Below are 24,093 nucleotides of genomic sequence, written 5' to 3'. Positions count from 1 at the left end.
CCAAGTACCCAGTAAGGCACAGTAGATTTCTGCTGTCTATTCAGTGTAACTAGCCATGATCCTAAAAGTAAGTAGTCATGGGTCTGGAGAGATGGCTCAGGGGTTAAGAGCACTGGCTGCTCTTCCAGAAGTCCTGAGTTCAATTCCCAGCAACCACATGGTGGCTCATGACCATCTTATAATAGGATCTGATGCCCTCTTCTGGCCTGCAGGTATACATGCAAAGCACTCATACATAAAATTTTTTTTTTTTTTTTTTAAAAAGTAAGTAGTCACAGCCAGGTATTAAATTATTAAACATTGGTCAATGGAGGTGGCTCACACCCTTAATCCCAGCACTCGGGAGGCAGAGGCAAACTCAGAGATCTCTGAGTTTGAGGCCAGCCTAGTCTACAGAGTGAGTTCTGGGACAGCCAAGGCTACACAGAGAAACCCTGTCTCAAAAAAAAAGAAAATTATTAAGCAGCTAGACATGGTTCTGTGGGCTGTGCTGTGGGGATGTTTAATATCATGTTCTGAGGTAGCAGCCTGCTGACCAGGTCCTCTTTTTCCTGGATAGGGATTAACAGTAGGAGTAGTTTCTAGTTCCACAGTTGCCAGTAAGGTCCGTCTTCAAACTTCATTTGAGAAATTTGAAGCATGTGGGTTTGTCTTATTCTTTCCCTGAACATCTCTCCCAGTTTTATTTATTATTGTGTGTGAATATGTGTGAGTGTGCCTATGAGATTTGAGGACAGCTTACAAGAGTCAGTTCTTTCTACCATGGTTTCCATGGATTGACTTCAGTTCGTGAAGCTTGCGTCGTGACCAGTCACTTTAAAACACATGTCGGGCTGGAGAGATGGCTCAGAGGTTAAGAGCACTGACTGCTCTTCCAGAGGTCCTGAGTTCAATTCCCAGCAACCACATGGTGGCTCACAACCATCTATAATGAGACCTGGTGCCCTCTTCTGGCCTGCAGTCATACATGCTGTATACATAGTAAATAGTAAATAAATAAATCTTTAAAACACATGTCAGGGGCCCAATCAGGTTTTTTGTTTCCTTGTTTTTTTTTTCCAGACAGGGTTTCTCCATCACTCCAAAAGTTCCTTGTGTCTGCAATCGGTCCCCACATATAGCCCCAAGCAACTGTTTTTCTCTGCAATTTTTGCCTCTTTTTAGAAATTTCATGTAAATCAAATCACATATGTAGTCTTTTGTTACCTGATTCTATCATTGTGGTGTTTTTAAGGTTCGTCTTTTTTATATGCCATTAATGGGTTTCCTTTATTGCTAAATAATGATTTTCATAGTGTAGATAACACATTTTGCTTATGTGTCCATTTATTATTAATTTATAGGCATTTAGGCTGTTTCTGACTTTTGACTTTTATAAACTGTTGCTATAATCATCCATGCACTAGATTTAATGTGGACATTGCTTTCACTTCTCTTGATATAGATATTTAGGGTCAGGATTGCTGGGTCACATGGTAAGTGTATGTTTAACTTTTTATGAAATGGCCAAACTCTTGGTGGCACACTCCTTTAACCTCAGCACTTGAGAGGCAGAGGCAGGTGGATCTCTGGGTTTTGAGGCCCACCTGGTCTACAGAGTTAGTTCCAGTAAAGCCAGGACTACACAGAGAAACCTTGTCTTGAAAAACAAAGTAAATGTGTGGTCTCTCATTTTCTTTCCTTTCATGCTCTCACTATGTAGCCCTGGCTGTTCTAGAACTTGCTATGTAGACTGCCTGGCACTCACAAGAGATCCACCATCATTTGCCCCCAAAGCACTGGGATGAAAGGTGTGTGCCAGCATACCTGGCAAGAGCGCCTCTTCAGCCAAAGAGAGTGAATGTGTACTAGAAGATCTTGGGAGTTGTACAAGTATTGACTACTTTTTTATTTTTAGGTTTTTTTTTTATGTGTGTGCATGTTCTGCCTGTGTGTATGTATATGCACCATATGTGTGTCTGGTTCCCCTAAGAGGTCAGAAGAGGGGGTCAAATCCTCTGGAACTGGAATTATAAGTGGTTGTAAGCCACCATTTATTTGGGTGACAGGAATGGAACCAAGGTCCTCTACGAGAACAAGTGCTCTTAACGGTTGAGTTGTCTCTCCAGCCCCCAGGGGAATTGACTTTTGTTTGTTTGTTTGTTTGTTTGTTTGTTTGTTTTTCGAGACAGGGTTTCTCTGTGTAGTTTTGATGCCTGTCCTAGATCTCGCTTTGTAGACCAGGATGGCTCTGCCTCCCAAGTGCTGGGACTAAAGGTGTGCGCCACCACCGCCTGGCAGGGAATTGACTTTTAAAGGGTTTGGAGTAAATTGCAGCCCTCTTGGAGTACTAAAAAGCAGTGGTATGGATACTAATTGATTCGTGAGAAAATTCACCTGTTTGAACTGAGGCTGCTTTTCATCATTGATATGCCGTAAATTCCTCAACAAGGTTTGTTGCTGGTCAGGAAGTGAAGCTGCCTCAATGAAGGCACCCTTTCCTCTGGGAAAACTGATGTGTGGAGGGAGGGGTTGAAGGAATGAAATCGGTTCATCTTATGACCTTACTCTGTGGAGACTGCCGCCGCCCTCGAGTGCCCCCCCCCCCCAGACTGCCTTTAAAATAGGTTCTCGCAGAGTGCTGCCACTGCTTGTGCTCTTCCATCCCTGTAGTGTTTCCCCACAGGAGTCTTTGACCCCTGGCTTCCTGTAGATCAGAGGTTCTGAACCTGTGGGTTGTGACCACTTAGGATTTCAGTCAGCCCTTTCACAGGAAAACACAGATACTTATGTTATGACTCATAACAGTAGCCAAAGTATAGTTATGAAGTAGCAGCGAAATAATTTTATGGTTGGGGATCACCACAACACGAGGAGCTGTAGTAAAGAGCCCGCAGCATTAGGAAGTGTGTAAACCACTGATCTAGAACCTCTAAGGGCTAAAAAAAAAATGTGTGGCATACCATGGTGGCACATATCCTAAATGTCAGTAATTGGAAGGCAGAGACAGATGGATCTCTGCTTTCTATACATAGAAGATTTTAGGTCAAGCAAGGCTAAATAATGAGACCTTATCTAAAAACGAAATAAAATTTGTACCTAATAGCTGTATTTATGCAGCTGCTCAAATTTAAAATAACTAGTATAGTATATCACTTCATTTTTTGGTAATAGTCTATTGAGATGAATTATAGCAACAGTTAAAAGACACTACTATCCGTGATTTAAGAATCTTGACCTAAAGTCTCCACGGGCCTCAGTAAGAAAATAACAGTGTGCATAGGTTTCCTTTTCACGGAAGGGGTAGTGAGAACCCTACCTCAAGGGAAGTCAGCTATCTTGCATCCTTGGTTTTCTCCAAATGTGTTTGGCCTAAGGGACAAGAAGGCACTCACTAATTGAACGGCCTCGAATAATGATAGTGTTCTAGGATATGCCTTATTTAGTCTCAGGGGTGACTTGAGCTCCAAAGCTGGGGAATCATATGTTGGTGACTGTCTTCCCTACTGAAGTTCTTTGTGAACCAGGTAGGGACTATCTTACAGGTAGCTGCTGCACTCAGCCCCGTATCAGAGTTAGTCTGTATCCTGAGGTATCTACTGGCCGTTCATGTTTTCAGTAGCACCCTCATGCTATCCTGTGCTTCCTCCGGGAAGTCTGATCTAGGCCTCCAAACACATCCCAACCTTTTGGCTCACACCCTAGTCTTGACACTTAAGATGTTTTGCAACTAGTTTACTTTCCACTTAATACGGTATTCTGTCTCCTAACAAGCAAACACTATATTCCGACTTGCTTCTTTAACCTAATAGTGAAATGTAAACTTCTGGGGCAGGCAGTATATATAGCTCTATTGGTTGAGTGCTTGCCTATCATATACAAAGCCATGAGCATAAACTGGACATGGTGTTGCACATCTGTAATCCCAGAACTGAGGAAGTCATTTTAGGATGTGTGAGACACTCTCAAAAAAGAGTAAAACCTTTTCTGTTTCAATAACTATAGTACTCTTTCCACTAACTACATTGTTGTCCATTGCATGGATCTGTTATGTATTATTTATCAAGCTCATTTTCCTCAGACATATAAGTTTTTTGTTGTTGTTTTTGTGGTTTTTCGAGACAAGGTTTCTCCTTGTGGTTTTGGTGCCTGTCTTGGATCTTGCTCTGTAGACCAGGCTGGCCTCAAACTCACAGAGATCCTCCTGGCTCTGCCTCCTGAGTGCTAGGATTAAAGGCGTGCACCACCGCCACCCGGCTAAGTTATTTTTATATATCTTTTACAAATAACGTAGTAGTGCATGTGTCCTCTCTTAATGCCTTGGGAGGAAGGATTTACAGTAGAATTGGTAGCTTTTGTCACCTTTTATGTAGAGGCCAGAAAACGTAGAAGCCAGAATGACTGTCTACAAACTTTTAAAATGTTTTGCAACTGGGGCTTGTTGGATTTTGTGAATCCAGAGATTTAAAAATTACTTTTAGGGGGCTGGAGAGATGGCTCAGAGGTTAAGAGCACTGCTTGTTCTTCCAAAGGTCCTGAGTTCAATTCCCAGCAACCACATGGTGGCTCACAACCATCTGTAATGAGATCTGGTGCCCTCTTCTGGCCTGCAGTCATACATGCTGTGTACATAATAAATAAATAAATCTTTAAAAAAATAAAATAAAAAATAAAAATGACTTTTAAGTTGGGTGTGATTGTTCATGCCTTTAGTCCCAGAATTTAAGAGACAGAGGCAGGTGATCTCGGAGTGTGAGGCCAGCCTGGTCTACAGAGCAAGTTCCAGGGCAGCCAAGTCTAGCTACACAGAGAAGCCGTGTCTTGAAAAACCAAAACAACAGCCATAACAAAACTGGTTTTTAAAATGTTATTTATTTGAGACAGGGTCTCACTGTGTAGCTAGCCTGGTACTTTCTGTATACTAGAGATCTGCCTGCCTCTGCCTCCCAAGTGCTGGGATTAAAGGCATGTGTCACTGCACCTAGCTCAGATAACATGTGGTTTTTTGTTTTGTTTTGTTTGTTTGTTTGAGACAGGGTTTCTCTGTGTAGCTTTGGAGCCTGTCCTGGATCTCACACTCTGTAGACCAGGCTGGCCTTGAACTCACAGAGATCCCCTGCCTCTGCCTCCCGAATGCTGAGATTAAAGGTATGTGCCACCGCTGCCTGGCAGATACTACTTTTTTTTATTATTATTAAGAAATTTTTCTATTCATTTTACATACCAACCACAGATACCCCTCTCCTTCCTCCTCCCATCCCCCAGCCTTCCCTCTGCAACCCACCCCCCATTCCCATCTCTTCCTTAATTACTATATAAAGGATGGTTTTGGTTCAGTATCCAGTGAGAGTTTCTAATTTTTTTTTTTGTAGGAAACATTAATGAAAACAAAGACCAAGAACAAGGGATGTATAAAATAACTAATATAAGAAATTTAACTTAAGACAAAGCATGCAGCTAAGAGGAAGAATATGGACCTAGCATAGTGGTGGATGTATACAGTCTCAAACTATAGTGTACTATGCAAAACTACAGTTAAAATTCGTTTTTTTTGTTGTTGTTGTTGTTTCTTACAGGTATCTCATTCAGTTGCAAAACTTATATTAGTTAATTTCCACTGGCAAGTCTCAGAGATTCTGGACAGGTAAGATGTTCAGGGGAAAGAAGATAAAGTTGCCTGTTGAATCCTTCTTTGCCCACCTGCTGTGATTTTGTTGACATTTTGGAGTGTGTGTGTGTGTGTGTGTGTGTGTGTGTGTGTGTGTGTGTGTGTGTATTGTATTTCTAAAACTCTTGTATGTTAGTTACTTTTCTATTGCTGTGATGAAACACCATAACTGAAAGCAACTTGGAGAGAAAAGGTTTTATTTGGCTACATATCCTGAATCACAGTCCATTGAGGAAAGCCAAGGCAAATATTCATACCTGACAGGGACCTGAAGGCAAGAACTAATGCAGAGGCCACGATGAAGGGGTGTTATTTTCTGGCTTGCTCAGCTTGCTTTCTTGTAGCACCTAGAACCACCAGCTCAGGGGTGGCAACATATACAATGGGCTGGGCCCTCACTGTCACTAATTAAGAAAATGCCCTACAGGCTTGCCTATAGCCTGATCTTTTGTTTTTGTTTTTAGACAACTATTACATAGCTCTGTCTTGGAACTCAATATGTAGACCAGGCTGGCCTTGAACCCAAAGAATCCACCTGTCTCTGCCTCTGAATGCTCAGATCAAGTGTATACTACCATGCCAGGCCTGCAGCCTGATCTTATGGAAGCATTTTCTCAGTTGAGGTTCCCTCCTCTCTGACTCTAGCTTGTGTTAAATTGACATAAAAACTAGTCAGCATGTACCATGGACAGGTAAGATGTTCAGTGGAAAGATGAAATTGCTTCTCTCCAGTGACTCTAGCTTGTGTCAGGTTGATAAAAACTAGCTAGCATAGATCCTGGCCAGATAAGATATTGAGTAAGATGTTAAGATGTTCAATTTCATCTCAGTGAAAGGGAGACGAAGTTGTTCATAGCCTCCTTCAATGTCTGCCAACCCATTGTGATTGGGTGGATAGACATTTTGGAGTATATTCTTTCTGTCTGTCTCTCTCTAATACACACGCACACGCATACTATTACTTCTAAAACACTTGATCATATTGAATATCCTTTTCTTGGAGCATACATACTCTTCTATTTCAGCTTTAACGCTAGCGTATTTTGCTACTATACAGGTGTTTCATATTTTTTTTAATCTTTTTTTTTTTTTTTGAGCAGATTTAGTTCAAATCATCTATCTGTAATGGACCAATTTTTTTCTCCCCAAAAACCTTGAAAAATGGCTGCATGTGATGGCACATGCCTTTAACTTTTTTTTTCTTTTAAGATTTATTCATGTATATGGTGCTCTATCTGCTTATGCACCTGCATGCCAGAAGAGGGCATCAGATCCCATTAGACATGGTTGTGAGCCACCATGTGGGTACTGGGAATTGAACTCAGGACCTCTGGAAGAGCTGCCAGTGCCCTTAACCACTGGGCCATCTCTCCAGCTGCCTTTTACTCTGAACATGCTAGGAAAGTGCTTTCCCACTGAGCTGTATTCCCAGCCCTGTTTTACTCTTTATTTTGAAATAGGATTTTGCTAAGTCCTCTAGGTGCCCTAAGCCACTCTGTAGCCCAGGCTGGCCTTTAACTTGTAATCTGCCTGCCCCCGTGTCTGAAGTACCTGGGAATACAGGTCACTGCCACTAGGCCCAACCGGAGTGGATAGTTATTTGGGGATGTGGTGCTACTGCATGAACTATAGGAAGTTTGTCAGCACCTCTGGGCTTTACCTACTATATAAGTCAGGAGCAGTAAAATCCCCAAGTCCTTGACAATCAAAAATATCTCCTAGGGGCAGGAGGAGGGAGGAGAGGGAGATCTGTGGTTGGCATGTAAAATGAATAGAAAATTTCTTAATAATAATAAAAAAAAGGTAAAAGAAAAAAATCTTCTAGTTGGACATGGTAGCTCCTCTTGTCTCTAGTACTGAAATTACATATATGTGCCACCAAGGTTAATGTAATGCAGGGCGTCAACGCCAGTACCTTGTGTATGCTAAGCAAATACTAACTGAGCTCCATCCTCACCCCATATTTTTATTCTTAAATTGTTTCTTTTTATGATTTTACATCTCTATAAACAAAGTTATGCTGTGCATTATTCAGCTTTGTATTTAATATGGCTGCATTTTATACTATCTACTCATCAGAAGACATTTATCTTTTCTCTGTCAAAAAAAAAAAAACCTTTTTGAGGGATGGAGAGGTGGTTCAGTGGTTAAGAGCACTTTCAGAGGATCTAGATTCAGGGACTCCAACGCCCTCTCTTGGCCTGCATAGCACTAGGCATTCATATGATGTACATACATACATGTAGGCAAAAATTCATACACATAAAATAAATATTAAAAATATTAAAAACCAAACAAGGGCCAGGCAGTGGTCATGCACGCCTTTAATCCCAGCACTTAGGAGGCAGTGCTAGTTAGATCTCTGTGAGTTCTAGGCCAGCCTGGTCTACAGCTCTGGCTGTTGTGGAACACAGAGAAACCTTGTCTCAAAAAACAAACAAAACCAACTGAACATAGTGGCACACCCTTCAGTCTCAGCACTTAGAAGGCAGAGACAGATCTCCATGAGTTCGAAGCCAGCCTGGTCTACATAGTGAGTTCTAGAACAGCCAAAGCTACATAGTGAAACTCTGTCTCCAACCTTCCTGCCCCTGCCCACCCCTTAAAAAGAAAAGAACATTTACATTGAGATAAAAGGAAAACTTGGTTCAATAATGAAACAATTAGCAGTAACCTCAAAACTCACTATGTAAATATGTTGGCTTTGAGCTTGCTGAGTGTTACAATTATAGACGTGGACCGTTGTGCTGACAAGGTAAAAGGCACTTTAATGCAACCACAATATGTGATAGTTGGTTCTGTTATTGAGAGTTAAAATGTCTCCAGCTTCTGATTCTCTGTATTTCTGCCTTTTTGTTTCCTAGGTACAGGTCTAATTCTGCTCAGCTACTTGTTGATTCTCGAGTTCAGCCTAATCCATCAAAACATGTGAGTGTCTCCTGCTTTAGTGAGGCTTCATTGGATGGTCATGGCTTTCTGTGTCTTACAGGATTAGCACCAGCTTTGTTTTGTTTTATATAGTATGCCCAAGATCCTTATTTAGCTCCTAATTGTCCCTTTTTTTTCTTCTTTCTTTTTTTAATCTTATTATTTATTTAGTTTTTTACAGGGTCTTGTTATGTAGACCAGGCTGTCCTTAAACTCATAGAGATCTGCCTGCCTTTGCCTCCCAGTGCTGGGATTAAAGGCGTGTGCCACCTTGCGCATTACATTCATGCCTGATAGGAATGGAGATCAGCAGAGGGCATCAAATCCTCTGAAACTGGAGCTAGAAATGGGTGTGAACTGCCACATGGGTGCTGGGAACCTAATCCAGGTCTTCTGCTAAGTATCAGAGAACCCCAGAAACTAGTCTTGTGATTTGGGCATATTTATATGGAAAATCCACTGCCCTTCACCCACTGCAGTGTGACTGAATTTGATGGTAAGAGTCTTTCTTCGGCGTATGTGGCTGCATCTCGCTCACTCTCTAGGTCCCCACAGCCCATCCCCCTCACCACTGTGCAGTGTGTATGCAGTTGGTGCGGAAGGAAAACCTGCTCTCTCTGGCCTGCCAGCATCAGTTTTGCCGAAGCTGCTGGGAGCAGCATTGCTCAGTGCTTGTCAAGGACGGTGTTGGTGTAGGTGAGTCTGCACTGAACTTAAATATGGCTCCCAAAATAAATCTTCTTTTTTTTAATTTTAATTATATTTATTCATTATGTCATTTGTGTGTAAATGTTTTGTCTGCATGTAGCTCTGTGTAGCATATGTGTGTTTGGTGCCTCTAGAGGTCAGAAGAGGGCATGGGATCCCCGGAACTGGTTTTACAGTTGGTGTGATCATCATCGTGAGGGTTTTTGGATGGAACCTAGTTCCTCTGCAAGAGCAATAAGTACTTTTAACTGCTAAACCATCTCTCCAGTCTTAAAGTATTTGTCTTTCACTCTGTGTTTTTGTATACTTAAGCAAACTTTTCTTCTAAGATTGACAGGTTTTTATAGTTAGATCTGGTGGTTTCTAAATGCATCAATCTAAATAGTAACACAGTTTTCTATAGTCTCCAGCAAAATAAAGAAATGAAAGGTTTTACAGATATTGGTGTGAGTACAAGGTGATCTTCTCACCTTTAAGAGAACTGTCCTTTGAGCTGTCTACCATATCTGGATTCCTTCCCTCTACTGTTTTTTGAACCACATAACCTATATCAGATTTTATTACCAACTACTTGTTTTATTACAGCTATTTGTTGTTCTGTGACTTGATAATAGTAAGACTAATTAGAGCCATGTTGGTTGTTATCTGCAGAATCTCAGTATGTTAACCTGGGCATGGTAGTACAAACCTGTCATCCCAACATTTGGGAGGAAGAAGCAGAAGCATCAAGAGTTCAAGGCCAGCCTCAGCTACATAGCAAGTTTGAGGCTAGCTTGGACTACATGAAATACTCCCCTCCCCACCTTACCTCCCAAAAAAAGAAAACATAAAAATGTCAGTATATTAGTGATAATCACATGTACATGATACAATAAAATCATTCGTCATATTAGCCACTAAGTCTATAATGATTTTTTATTTTTATTTGTTTATTTTTGAGACAGGTCTCGCTGTGTAGCCCTGGCTGGCCTGGATCTCACTATGTCAATCAAGTTGGCCTCAAACTCTTTGAGATGCCTCTGCCTCTGTCTCCCCAATGCTGGGATTAAAGATGTGAGCCACTACATCCAACCCTATGATTTTATTTTGTGGTGCTTGTGCTGATATATGGGTATTTGGGCACAATATTTTTGTTATATTACTATGAAAACATGTTAATTTCTCTCTTTGAAAAAGTTCTTGATAAATATTTTGGACAGAATTCCTATATGAAGTTAGAATGTGTTGGTTGAACGTAGTGGGTAAGTAAGTATATTGTGTTATGTCTTCTGCAGTATGGTTATCCATCACAATACCTTTGTTCAACAGGAGTCTCATGTATGGCTCAGGATTGTCCACTCCGAACACCAGAGGACTTTGTATTTCCCTTGCTTCCCAATGAAGAATTAAGAGATAAATACAGGCGCTACCTCTTTAGGGACTATGTGGAGGTATGAGCGCCCTGTTCTTTTGCCCTCTGTCTTTCTGAGCCTACCTTACACATTACGATCACAGCTGCCATTAGATTGTGGGTGGTGAATCACATAAGTCTTGGGGCTGGAGAAATGGCTCAGAAGTTTAGAATCTTTAAGAGGACCTGAATTAGTTCTCAGCACTTATGTCCCATGTGTAACTCCAGCTCCAGGGGATCTGACACCCTCTTCTACTTCTTTAAAGGCACCTGCACTCATGCACTCATGCATATACCCAACCCACTCCCCACTTATAAACACATAATTTAATATGAAAATATATAATAAAGGCTTTGGGGTCAGAAAAACCACTGTGGAGATGCTAGATATGTTACTTCCTTGTTATGAGACCACTTGCTTTTTAATTTACCCGAATCTTGGTTTTCTTTTTAATTAATTATTTATTTTTATTTTATGTGCATTGGTGTTTTGCCATGGGTATCAGGTCCCCTGGAACTGGAATTACAGACAGTTGTGAGCTGCCATGTGGGTTCTAGGAATTGAATTCAGGACCTCTGGAAGAGCTGTCAGTGCTCTTAACCTCTAAGCCATCTCTCCAGGCCTCAGTCTTGATTTAACAAGCTCAGTCCAGGCTCAGTTGATTTAACAAGCTGAGCAAGCCATCTTCTGTGAGGGGAGTAAGCATAGGTCTGGTATAGCTCAAGAGTTGCTATTCCATTTGGTTCTGTACACTTCATCTGTACACTTCAGCCCAGAGAAGGGCTGTTTTGTTTTGTAGCACTTTGAAAACTTGTTCATGATTCCAGCATGGTTAATTTTAGATTCTTTTCCCTTTTTAGGCTACCTGTTCAGCTTTACAGATTCTGTGCAGCATAATTTTTTATCTTTGTCTTTTATTACTTAGTTTAAAAGCTTATTGGATTGGTTGTTGTCTTGCACACCTGCAGGATAAACACAAAGCTTTATCTTCTTTTTTTTTTTTGGTTTTGATTTTGGTTTCAGAGACAAGGTTTCTCTTTGTAGCCCTGGATTTCCTGGAACTCTAGACGAGGCTGACCTTGAACTCAGAGATCCACCTGCATCTGCCTCCCAAGTACTGGGATTAAAGGCCTGCACCACCACTGTGGCTTGGGCTTATTTCTTTGCATAATTTGTTACCTTGGGTAGATTGTTGGGGATCTTTGAGCCTGTGAGCTGTGAGATGCATAGGTTACTGAGCTGTGTTCTCATGCAGTTCACATCAAAACATTTTTTCCTGAGACATGTTTTCCCTATGTTGGCCTGGCTGGCCTTGACTAAACTACTTGGGCTCAAGCAATCCTTCTGTGTTAGTCTTCCAAGAAGCTAAGTAACTAAAGCTACAGGCACACATGTCTGCTCCCAGCCTACAGGTACCTTCTTGTATAATAACTTTAAATTAGTGGGTACCTGTTTTAAGCTAGACAAAGATTCTCTTCAGTAATTAGTTAATATCAGTTCTTCACAACATCCATCCTAAGTTTAGTCCTTTGGTCCTTTGGTACAAGTTATTAGCTAGAAGAACAGAGGCACTTGAACAGTCTGTTGAGAGGCAACAATTAGAAGGTGTCGTCATCCTTTCCCTGTGTTCACAGAGTCATTACCAGCTCCAGCTGTGCCCTGGTGCAGACTGCCCCATGGTTATTCGGGTACAGGAGCCTAGAGCTCGCCGAGTGCAGTGCAATCGATGCAACGAGGTCTTCTGGTAAGAGGGAGGGAGTGCTGAGAAGTCCTGGGTTCGTGGCCCATCTCCTCCAAAGAGCACTGTTGCTAGCTGGAAGGACAGGGCTGGGAGAGGTGGAATATCTGTCTAGAAGAGTGCTCTGCTCCAAGTGGCCACGTGTGTGCCCTGTGTTTTGTGTTCCGTGGGATATTTTGATAAATGAACAGACTTTGGAGACAAGGAAGTAGTAGGTTCCTGAAGAATATGTTAAGTTTATACTATACTCACAGGCAGAAATGGCCTACCTTTACTGACAATTTACATATGACTTCAGCATTTTCACCTTTCTCTGTTTTGAACTTTTCTTAGCTAACTTTTTAAATTTAAATTTATTTTTATTTTTTAGGCAAGGCCTTGTTTAGCTCAGGCTGACCTCAGATTCACAGTATAGCCAAGGATGGCCTTGAACATCTGATCATCTTCCTTCAGCTGGCCTCTCCATGCCCAGTTTATGTGGTGCTAGGGATTGAACTCAGGCCCATGTGCATGCTAGGCAAGCACTTCACCAGCTGAGCTAGATTCCCCACACCCCTTAAGCTAACTTTTTTTATTTGTCTAGTTTTGTTTTCTTTTGAGACAGAGTCTTGCTATAAAACTTTGGCTATCCTGGATCTTACTTTGTAGACCAGACTGGCCTCAAAGTCATAGAGATCTGTGCCCCCCCCCCCCAGCCTGTATTGACTTTTTGTGCCACCCCACTGGTACTGGCTGACTTATAAAACCGATTCATGAGTGAATTGTACATCTGAGGTATTTCCCATTTTGTAAATTCCATGGGCATAGCCAAAACTTAACAAATTCTTTCCAAGTGGTGAGCATTGGCCAGCCGTTTTCCCTGCATATCACAACTGTGAGATTGCCTCTGTCACCATCCTAGGTGAGGAAATCAAGGTACAAGGTGAATAAACCTACTAGTAAGTAGCAGAGCCACAATTTAAATCCACGTCTGTCCTGATTGCACTTCGCTGGAAGATGGATGGTCTAGCTTCAGAGAAACCTCATGATAGAGGGACAATGAGGGACTCTGTCCCCCAAGAGTTGAGAACCTCACAGTTGCTCTGCACATGAGTCTCACATGAGTAGTTCTTTCCCGAGGCTTGTGTCTGTTCTCCGCCTGTGAACCTTACTCTTGACTGAGACAAAAGGAGATTGGGAACACCACTCCTAGCTCTGTTTTTGTTTTTGTTTTGTTTTAAGCTTCAATTCTTGTCAGATTTTACAAGTTCTGGCATTTGTGCATCCTTATACACATCTAGCCAGAAGGTGTAGAGAAACTCCCAAAACTTTCAGTTCTATTAAACCTGAATGAAGGTATTCTGCAGAGTACCTTCTGAGTACTTGCCTTCCAAAAATCTGAAGGCTAAAGATGTAGCTCAGTTGGTAGAGTTTGTGTTGCACACAAAGCCTTGGATTTGAGCTCCTGCACCACATAAACCAGGCATGTTTGGCTCATGCCTGTAATGCTAGTACTCAGGAAGTAGAAGCAGAAAGATCATGAGTTTAAGGTAATCTTTGGAGGCCAGCCTGAGATATATGAGGCCCTATTGCCAGGAAAAAAAACAAAACAAAAAAAAAAAAAAAAAAAAAAAACAGCACACAAACCTGGCCTCAGGGCAGGGAATGTAGCTTCATAGTAAAGTCCAAGGCCTTGAGTTTAGTCTCCAGTGCCTAAAAGAAAGGTGAGGAGGAAGCTGGGCTCCGTTTGACTCCTTTCAGGAAGGGTTAATACAGTCCAAGATTTTAAGGAGAAACTTCATGTGGGCCTACTGAGCATGTCTCAGGCTCAAGTTAAAAAAAAACATTTATAATGTGTTTCATTATAATTCTGGGTGAGTAAAGTCCCTAAGACCTTAAAAAGTGATTTTTGCCTAGAGCTTTAATTTAGGATCTGTTAGCTCAAACAAGAGGGTAGTTTAAAACATGAAACCCTGACTTGATGACTATTTGAATGTGTTTCTTTTCTAATTTTAAGTTTCAAGTGTCGACAGATGTATCACGCCCCCACAGACTGCGCCACAATCCGGAAATGGCTCACCAAGTGTGCAGATGACTCGGAAACGGCTAACTACATTAGTGCTCACACTAAAGACGTAAGGACTGTGTGTTACCTGTAATGGAACTTCCCTAAGTGATGCTACCCAGGGCTCTGCCCTGATGATTGGCCATCTGAGAGCAGAGACTTTGGACACTCAGCCATCCTTTTTTCTTTTTCAGCCATAGTTTTATCAATTTTTATCCTTGGATTTTTTTTTTTTTTAATTTTTTTAATGCTGGACATAGTTGCCCACACCTTTAATCCTTGCATTGAGACAGAGGCAGATGGATCTCTATAAGATTGAGGCCAGCCTGATCCATATCACAGTTCCAGGACAGCCAGGTCCTAGAACTGAGACCCTATCTCAAAATAAAAACTAATAATAGTATAATAATTTTTTTACTTTATGTGTATGAATGTTCTGCTTGAATACTTGTATGTGCACCACATGCATGCTGGTTGGATACTCTGGAACTGGAATTAGGATGGTTTTGAGCCATTGTGTGGTACTAGAAATTGAACCCAGGTCCTCTGCAAGAGCAACAAGTGCTGTTAATTGCTGAGTCATCTCCAGTCCCAGATGCATTTATTTTAAGAAAATTCCAAAATACTTAGAAAAGTTTGACCCAAAGGAGAACTAATTAGGAAAAAACCCTAATTTTTATTGAATATGTACCAAGCTTTGATAGCCCTGGGAGTGGAGTGGTTAATTTACCTAGCTCATAAATAGCAAGACTGTAGTACTACAAGCCCAGATATTCTCAGTATTCATTAAGTCTTCCCCTGGGAGGATACATTGTTCCCTGTGCAGTCACTCACTGACTTACTCAGAACTATCCATAGACTGCTTCACCCTGATGGGAAGCTCCATGCCAGACTAGTCCTTGGGTTGCCGGCCTTTTTCAAGTGCGAGGAGTTCTGAGATGGTTGCCACACCCTCTCCTAGAAGCCAGGGTCCGAGCAAGCTCACCAGGACTTCGTCTAGGGTGGCCGTTCTCCCAACAAGCAGGCTTTCTGCAGCCTCAGCCTGGGCTTAATCTGAGTGGTGTTATAGCAAGGACAGATGATAGAAGACTTAGTGGGGCTCAGCTGGTACTCAGATTATCTATTTCAGATCTAACTAAACATGCTGACCTCATTTCCTTACATTGCTGTTCCAGCCTCAGTGACCTGCCACATTTAAGGGAGACTCTCCTCCCTAGAAGTGCTTGCTATTGGGCACGGGTGCCTGGAGTTTTGTATAGTTTTTCTTAGAGCTGGGCTGGTGATGTGTGAGCCTAATGGCACCCTTCTGTCTCCTCAGTGTCCCAAGTGCAACATCTGTATTGAGAAGAACGGAGGCTGCAATCACATGGTGAGCAGAAGCATATGGCATTGCATGTGTGACACGGAGCTCTTGGTCAGAGTGTTCTTCCTTAATGTGTTCTCTTCTCTTCTCTCTGACAGCAATGCTCCAAGTGTAAGCACGGTGAGTCCCAGCCTGGTCTCCATTACTTATTAGTGGGTTTAAAATGAAACAGCAAAGCAAAGGGGGGCCTCCCTCACTTACCCTCACTCTAACTTGCATAAGAACAACTTTCAGTTTTTTGCAGGGAGGAGCATTCTTTTTTAATTCCACTGCCATCTTGCTGGTGTGGAGTTAAAAGTCAAGTTTGGTATGACCCTCATGCTCCTCGGTCATTCAATACTTTTTTCCTTATCTTTCTTTTTTGGACAGTGTCTTGCTATGCAGTCCTAGCTGTCCTCCGGTGCCTGTCTCCCAGGTGGTTAGATTACAGGCATGAGCCAACACATTCAAGGTTTTAGTGTGTCTTTATTCTTTTTGCCAAAACATACATATCAAGAGGATTATCTGAGATACTGTAAGAGGTGTCCTTTAGAAACGCTGCTCCAAAACCAGCTCTTCCAAAGCAGTTTCCAGAAGGACTTTTGGTTAGGTCTCCATCCATTGGGACCAGTTTACCCAGCTACAGATTGCTAGTTTCCCTTTCCTTCCTGCCAGGTGAAGTTCCTGCAAATAGAAAATATGTTCAGATAGTCTCCCACACAATTTCTTCAATTCTGACCAGGAGACTCTGACCGATTTTTTCGGGGTGGGGGGCCTTTGTTGTTTGGTTATTTTGGGACCAGCCTTACTATGTAGCCTTAGCTGGCCTGGAATTTTAACTATGTGACCAGGCTGACCTCAAACTCAGCTCTCTCTACCTCTGCCTCCCAAGTGCTGTGATTAAAGGTGAGCACCACCACACACAGTAAATTTCTATTTGTTAGGGCCCATGCTGGTGCTGTTCTGTAACAAGCCTTCTGTAACCCAGGGTATCTGTGATACGGTTATAGACATTTCTAGGACGGCGACTCTGAAGATAAATCAAAGGTTTCTTTGAGGATTTACCACTAATAGGTTCTGGCACATTCCTTTTCTCTGTGCACATATTGGAGGGAGGAGTCTCCCATACACTGAGAGCAGGGCATTGTGCATGTGTGTTGTTTAAAGAAGAATGGTAGTCAGGCTTCCTGCTGTGCTGGCTGCTCTCTGCAGGGTACCAACTAAAATTCTTTTTCTTTTTCTTTTGGTTTTTGAGACAGGGTTTCTCTGTGTAGCTTTGCGCCTTTCCTGGAACTCACTTGGTAGCCCAGGCTGGCCTCGAACTCACAGAGATCTGCCTGGCTCTGCCTCCCAAGTGCTAGAATTAAAGGTGGCCGCGGCCGCCGCCACCACCACCACCACCACCACCCGGCTAAAATTCTTTTTCTTAACAGTTGTGTGTTGGGTGCCCCTATAGTCCCAGCTATATGGGAAACTGGGCAGGAGAATTGGTTGAGCACAGATGTTTGAGGCCAATGTGGGTCTCATAGCAATTATCCTGGTGCATAAAAATGAAAGGAAGAAGGCCTGGTGTAGTAAAGCACACCTTCAATCCCAGCATCTGGGAGGAAGAGACTTGCAGGTCTCTCTGAGTTCGAGGACAGCCAGGGCTACACGGAGAAACCCTGTCTTGAAAACCAGAAAGAAAAGGAAGAAAAGCGCAGAGACTCTATCACACATTTCTAGTGCCTGAGAAGCCTCGTCTCCTTGTCTCTCAGCAGCCAGTTTGCTGTATAATTCTGTCACTTACTAGAGCAACCCTAAGCAACAATCCTAACTGATTAAGGAAGGGACAGTGTAACCCAACTGTGGCTGTCTGTGTTTGACTTTTCCTTCTCCAAAATGTCCTAACAACTCCTTTTGGAAAGTCAGTGCCCAGGATGAAGTGTAAATCCTGTTTCCCAGGTTCTGACAGAAACAGAACAGAGCGTAGACTAGATCTTGGACATCTAACAAAATTGTGGGTAACCTCTCTCCATTAAAGGACAGTTAATATTATTTGAATACATAGCATACTTTATTTTAAGCATAGCATTTAATTAATTATTTTCTTATGCACATTGGTGTTTTACCTGCATGTATGTCTGTCTGTGTGAGGGTGTCAGATCTTGGAGTTACAGTTGTGAGCTGCCATGTGGGTGCTGGATTTTTTCCTGGGTCCTGTGGAAGAGCAGTCGGTGCTCTTAACTGCTGAGCCATCTCTCTAGCCCTACATAGCATACTTTAGATTTTTTTCTTCTTGCCTTCCTCACTTTGAGAATAGAATTGTAATTGCACATATGAACTATTGAGTAGATAGAGATTTTATACTAATGCACACTTTGAGAAGGGTGGGGGAGAGAGCTCAGTAAGTGATGTCCTCCTGCAACACAGATATGATAATCTGACCTCAGTCCTCAGGACCCAAGTAACACAGCTGGGTGTGGTGGCACATCCTTGTAATCCCGATGTTGGAGAGAGACAGGTAATTCCTGGGACTTGCTGGCCAGCCAAACTAGCCAGCTAGTCTAACCTACTTGGGTGAACTCTAGACCTTGTCTCAAAAAAAAAAGGTGGATGAAATAAAATAATAAGTAGCAACTGAGGAAGAACATTCAGAATTGACCTCTGTCCTCTGTGTATGTACATATACATAGATACAGACACACACCAAAAAGGGAAGAAGCTTTTGTTTCCAGTTTTGTATATAAAATCTTAGGATAAGTAGGAATTGTAAGTAATTAGGACAGCAATTTACATGGGCAGCGTGTGTTCTTGATGACCAAGGGGAGCTACTGTGGGTATTTTTTGCTTCTCAAAATGGCATTGACCAAGCTGACCAGTGACTTTGTACCGTCAGCAGTAAGGCACACAGCATGTGTGCTCACGGCCATTGGCTATCCTTACAGGCTATGGGGACAGTCAGTTGTGACAAGATTGAGAATTGCACCTCCCTCTGCAAAGAGGCACCCTTGGGAGTTTCTGCTCGGGTTAACCCTTCATCTTGCTCCTCTGTCTCCTCCTCAGAGGAGTGTCTTGTGAAGGTGAATGACTCGCCCTCTGTTCTGTGCAGACTTCTGCTGGATGTGTCTAGGAGACTGGAAGACACATGGCAGTGAGTACTATGAGTGTAGTCGGTACAAGGAGAATCCCGACATTGTCAACCAGAGCCAGCAAGCCCAGGCCAGGGAGGCCCTCAAGAAGTACTTGTTCTACTTTGAGAGGGTAGGTGTCTTATCGTATACCTGCCCCTCCCTCCAGAGTAGGCTTCTTCCACTTCACCTGCTGAGGTGAGATTGTGGTGATGCTGTGTGCATGTGGAAGTCAGTGAATCGAGCTCCTGCACCTGCCTGAGTGTTGCCTCTTGTCGAATGTGGCTTGTTGGTTGTGCAGGACAGCTGCAGCTGATGGGAAAGGCCCTGGTATTACCTTGGTTGAGTGATGGATTCAGTCAGTCTTTTCCATAAGATAGACTGGTGTGGGCGCGGCCTACCAGCCAGGGTGTTTGCTCTGATCTCTGCGTCTTCCTGGGACTCCTGTATGTTTTCCTTCTTCCTCTGCTCTGTAGTGGGAAAACCACAACAAAAGTTTGCAGCTAGAGGCCCACACATACCATCAGATTCATGAGAAGATTCAAGAGAGGGTTATGAACAATCTGGGAACGTGGATTGACTGGCAGTACCTGCAGAATGCTGCTAAGCTGTTGGCCAAGGTATCTACCCTCTTACTCTTCATCACTAGTCCAGCCTTGTCCCTGTTTGCTGCAAACATCAGGGTGAGGAGCCCCCTCTGCAAGGAGGGTAATTTGGTGCCCTGCATAGTTCTGCATGCACATCTGTGGGTGCCCATTGCCCTGTGATGAAATCCCAGTCCTTTTCTAGCCGTCCAAGGCATTTCTGAGCGGTTTGACTGCCCCCTGCCAACAGTGAAAATTAGTCTTTTCTTCTTTGTCCTATCTCTGGATAACTGAAAGGAAAATAATTGAATGATAAGTATTAAGATGTGTATATTTTGGGGCTGGAGAGATGGCTCTGTGGTTAAGAGCACTGGCTGCTCTTCCAGAGTACCCTGGTTCAATTCCCAGCACCCACATGGCAGCTCACTACTGTCTGTATCTCCTGTTCCAGGGGATCTGATACCCTCATACAGACATGCAGGCAAAGCACCAATGTATATAAAATAAAAATAAATTATTTAGAAATTTTTTTAAGAATCTCCAAAAAAAAAAAAAGCACTGGCTGTTTTTCCAAAGGTCCTGAGTTCAATTCCCAGCAACCACATGGTGGCTCACAACCATCTATAATGAGATCTTGGTGCCCTCTTCTGGCCTGTAGGCAGAACATTATATACATAATAAATAAATCATTTAAAAGAAAGATAAGTATATTTTAATGTTCAACTAAAGATGGGAAAATCATGAGGCAACTGGTGGTGATCAATCAGTTTGAACATGGTGGTTCTGTAGCCATTATTGTTTCAGTTTAACCTATGTCTTCCTGTAGTCCATCATCTCTGTAGTTTGGTCTATTGCTTTAAGATCCACGTCTTGAGTCACCATTTGCATGGTTGAATATGAATTGTAAGAGCCACCTGGGGTGTGGGTCAGAAAGATACAGGTCCTTTTTCCCTTTTCTGTTACAGTGTCGATATACACTGCAATACACCTATCCATATGCATACTACATGGAGTCTGGTCCCAGGAAGAAGCTGGTAAGCTGCCTTTCCACACTTTTCTGCAGCTGTAGAGAGGCCCGTTTTTTACTAGTACTTCGCAAGTGGACAGGGTCCTGATCTGGTCACTGGGAGAACAGAATCAAACTGTGTGCTCTGGGCATCTGTAAAATAGACCTCTGATGCAATTGCCTCCAAGTCTGTGACCACGTGGATAGCCTGTGGCCATACTATGCACATCCTTACATTATACTTGCTGTTTAGTCCTTCAGTTCTTCCTCTTAGATATGGTTGTTTCTGCTGGTGATGAAGTAATCTTTATATATCACTTAAATGTGGAAAACATAGCATTTATATTATTCATTATCCCACCAGGGAAAAAAAAGATCACATTTGGCATTTTCTAGCCTTTAAAATTAATGTTACAGGAGTATGGCTTTGGAAGAGCAACTGCCCAGCTCATGTGACATCCTGGATTCCATCCCAGCATCTGAAAAACCCAGTGTCAGACATGATTGCACACACCTATAATTCTAGCCATACAGACACAGAAGGATTGTGAGTTTTGGTCTAGCCTAGACTTCATAGCAGTACCTTATTTCAAAAAACAAAATCGGGGCTAGAAAGGTGGCTCAGAAGTTAAGAGCACTGGCTGCTCTTCCAGAGGTCCTGAGTTCAATTCCCAGCAACCACATACATGGTGACTCACAACCATCTGTAATGAGATCTGGTGCCCTCTTCTAGTGTGCAGGCTACATGCAGGCAGAACACTGTATACATAATAAATAATAAATCTTTAAAAAAAAAAAAATACGGTCAGGTACAGTGGTGGCACGTGAGACTTTAACCCCAGCACTCAGGAAGCAGAGGCGGGCAGATCTCTGAGTTCCAGGACAGCCAGGGCTGTCATGACAGAGAAACCCTGGCTTGAACAAAGATACATGCATACAGTATTTTATTGTTCCAAGTTTATCATTATTATAGCTGTCACCACTTACCAAATTGATTTTTTTTCATGGCTACATAAATGCTTCGTATATATTGCCTTAATGTATCATCATTTGAGATGACAATTGTTTCCGTTTTCACCGGCACAAATGAGGCTGAGGAAAATCTGTATGCATAACGTTTTATTACTCAGGTATATAGTTCCTAAGTCAAAGAATTTGATTTTTTTTTGAGGTAGGGCCTCAAAAATACACACACACACACACACACACACACACACACACACACACACACACTCATATATATATATATATCCCAAGCACCATGAACTCTTCCTGTCTCTGCCTCTCTGGTTGGGTGGTTGGTTATTTTAGGGTTAGGGTTTCATATAGCTCAGGCTAGCCTCAAACTTGCTAGGTAACCAAGGAGGACCTTGGACTTCTGATACTCCTTATTGTTGGGATTGCAGGCATGAGCCACAATACCTAGTTTATACAGTGCTGGGAACTGACCCCAGGGCTTTGTATATCGTGGGTAGATATTTCACCAACTGAGATACATCCCTAGCCTTGAATTTCAGACTTGATTGGCTAGATGGCTGGGTAAAAGTAAAGTGTTGAGTGAATACAGTGTCTTGAGAATGTCCCTTTTAACTTCACCCTTGCAGCATCTGTGTCCCAATATTTTGGGAACATCTTTTCCTTTGGCTTTAAGTCTCCCACCATCCGTTAGTGGTAGAAGGCAAATGTTGCTTTGCTGTTTGGTCCTCTCTTCTGGAAGCTCTTTGGATGTTGTTTTCTGCTCTGGGCATAGAGTAGTCGGCACACTCTGAGGACAGTGACAGGGTTGTCAGTTGCTAATCGAGCCTGAGGTGCTGCATGTACCCTCCATCTGCAGGCCCTGCCCGGCTACAGCCCCTCTCCTTTTGACCCTCCTGCTCTGCCCATACAGTTTGAATACCAGCAGGCTCAGCTGGAGGCTGAGATTGAAAACCTTTCGTGGAAAGTTGAGCGTGCAGACAGCTATGACAGAGGGGTAAGTAAGGCCTTCTGCCCTCCTGCAGGTAAGGGAAGTGTATCGTATTAATAGGTGGTTGTATTGGGGATGGCACTTAAAGCCGCTGCAGTGGAGGGTGGAAGGTCCATTTTGTTTAGACTCCTTGGAGCCCAATACAGTGGCTGTGGCTGTGGCTCCTCTCTGCTCCTGGCATGGGGACTTGTGAATACCTGTTTTATGTCCTTTGTCAGGACTTGGAAAACCAAATGCACATAGCAGAGCAGCGGAGAAGAACCCTGCTGAAGGATTTTCACGACACCTAAGCAGGGCTGCGGATGTGCCGGGGTGAGGAAGATGTAGCTGTGAGGCCTCCCAGCTACCGTACTGCATGCTGCAGGCTCTGCCTTTCACGACCCCAGGCAACAGCCAGGGCCCCACTCCTGAGAGACACTGGCAACACACCTCTTAGTCAATTTGTTTTCTCCTCATCTTTTTGCTTTTGTTTCTACCAGGGTAGAGGCCATGGTGAACTGGTCTCTAGTAAGGACTTTGAAATTCTCCCTGGATGGTTGTTGGGAGGGAGGGAACTTTTTTTTTTTTTTTTTTTTTTCTGAATGGCTATTAATAGTATTAGATCATTACAACTTATGTAATTTTCAAAGGTTGTACGATTACAAAGAAAAAAAGGCAAACCATAGGATAACACAGCCCTTTTGAAAATAAATTGGCATTGGAGTGTTTACCCTCTAGCTATTTTACTTAGAATGTAACTTGATGCTGCCCACCCACCAAGCCTCAGAGTGTCTGCACTGCCAGGGTCCCTGAGGTGGACTCTGCTTTCCAGCATCATGTTTGACCGTGGCTGGAGTCCCAAAGGAAGAGCATGGGTGGCAGATGGTGGGGTACTGAGTTGGCCTCATACCAGGCATGGAGCCCAGGGAGTCTTGTACCTTCTGCCTTAGCTGGGCAACAAGGGCACAGAGCAGAACAAGGTCTCTCTATGGGCTTGCTTTTATTCTTGAATGTGAGGCTTACCTGAGTTGGGCCGCCACGTCAGAACCCACGTCAGAGCAGAGGTGGGCTTTCGCATCTCCTGACTGGGAGACTGGTTCAGCATGGCGCTTCCTTTTGTCTCGTAAGATAAGAGTCCACCTTTGAAAGGAATCATTCCCTAAACAAGTTTCCTTTTCTTTGGTTGTTCCTTTTGATCCAGTATTCAAGTGGTGTATTCTGACTAGGGTCACATGTGGCCATGTCTGACACTGTTACTGAGTTCTTGTGAACATCAGGGTCAGAGTTTAGCATGGCCCTTCAAGGGCATGGGCCTTGTGGCCCAAGAGCTAGGTTTGCACAAGTTATTTTTATGTTAACCTGGAGTGTGGCCAGAAGCTGCTCTGGGGTGGGGTGTGTTCCCCTTGCCTAGTTGCAGCTGTCAGAGGACCCCATCTCTAGGGTCTGGGAGACTAAGGCCAGGAGAATCCCTGGTTTGTGGTCCCAGTTCCTTTACTAGAAGGGGCTGGCCAGAGGAAAGGACCAGTTCTTGCACAGTCAAGTGCAAGGGAACAGGCAGCTTGCCTGGTGTCCTTCCTGTCTTGAACCTGGTCCTGTGGGCCTTTGAAAAGTTAGATCTGTGATCTCTGGGGTTTCCATGGCTTTGTTCAG

At 43.0% G+C, this 24,093-nt stretch overlaps 1 protein-coding gene across 9 annotated transcripts in view; it reads left to right on the top strand.

Moving 5' to 3' along the window:
* The window catches only part of Arih2 (ariadne RBR E3 ubiquitin protein ligase 2), a 51,982-nt gene extending 28,809 nt beyond the window's left edge, over window positions 1–23,173 (top strand). For 7 of the 9 annotated variants that reach the window (XM_059268686.1, XM_059268688.1, XM_059268689.1 and 4 more), the window contains 13 exons: window positions 5,556–5,623; window positions 8,512–8,575; window positions 9,121–9,271; window positions 10,592–10,713; window positions 12,309–12,418; window positions 14,409–14,526; window positions 15,775–15,825; window positions 15,918–15,939; window positions 18,890–19,041; window positions 19,385–19,528; window positions 20,458–20,526; window positions 22,333–22,470; window positions 22,683–23,173. In XM_059268686.1, coding sequence (XP_059124669.1) covers window positions 5,556–5,623; window positions 8,512–8,575; window positions 9,121–9,271; window positions 10,592–10,713; window positions 12,309–12,418; window positions 14,409–14,526; window positions 15,775–15,825; window positions 15,918–15,939; window positions 18,890–19,041; window positions 19,385–19,528; window positions 20,458–20,526; window positions 22,333–22,470; window positions 22,683–22,754 — 1,281 coding nt within the window. In that variant the 3' untranslated portion in view covers window positions 22,755–23,173. The remainder of the gene's footprint in view (window positions 1–5,555; window positions 5,624–8,511; window positions 8,576–9,120; window positions 9,272–10,591; window positions 10,714–12,308; window positions 12,419–14,408; window positions 14,527–15,774; window positions 15,826–15,917; window positions 15,940–18,889; window positions 19,042–19,384; window positions 19,529–20,457; window positions 20,527–22,332; window positions 22,471–22,682) is intronic. The other 2 variants (XM_059268692.1, XM_059268694.1) reach the window with 1 other exon arrangement.
* The last annotated feature ends 920 nt before the right edge of the window (window positions 23,174–24,093 follow it).

The sequence above is a fragment of the Peromyscus eremicus genome, chromosome 7 (assembly GCF_949786415.1).
Source record: "Peromyscus eremicus chromosome 7, PerEre_H2_v1, whole genome shotgun sequence".
In the NCBI taxonomy this organism is placed as follows: domain Eukaryota; kingdom Metazoa; phylum Chordata; class Mammalia; order Rodentia; family Cricetidae; genus Peromyscus; species Peromyscus eremicus.
Note: the sequence above shows the minus strand (reverse complement) of the source record. Positions and strands in the feature narration are given on the sequence as shown.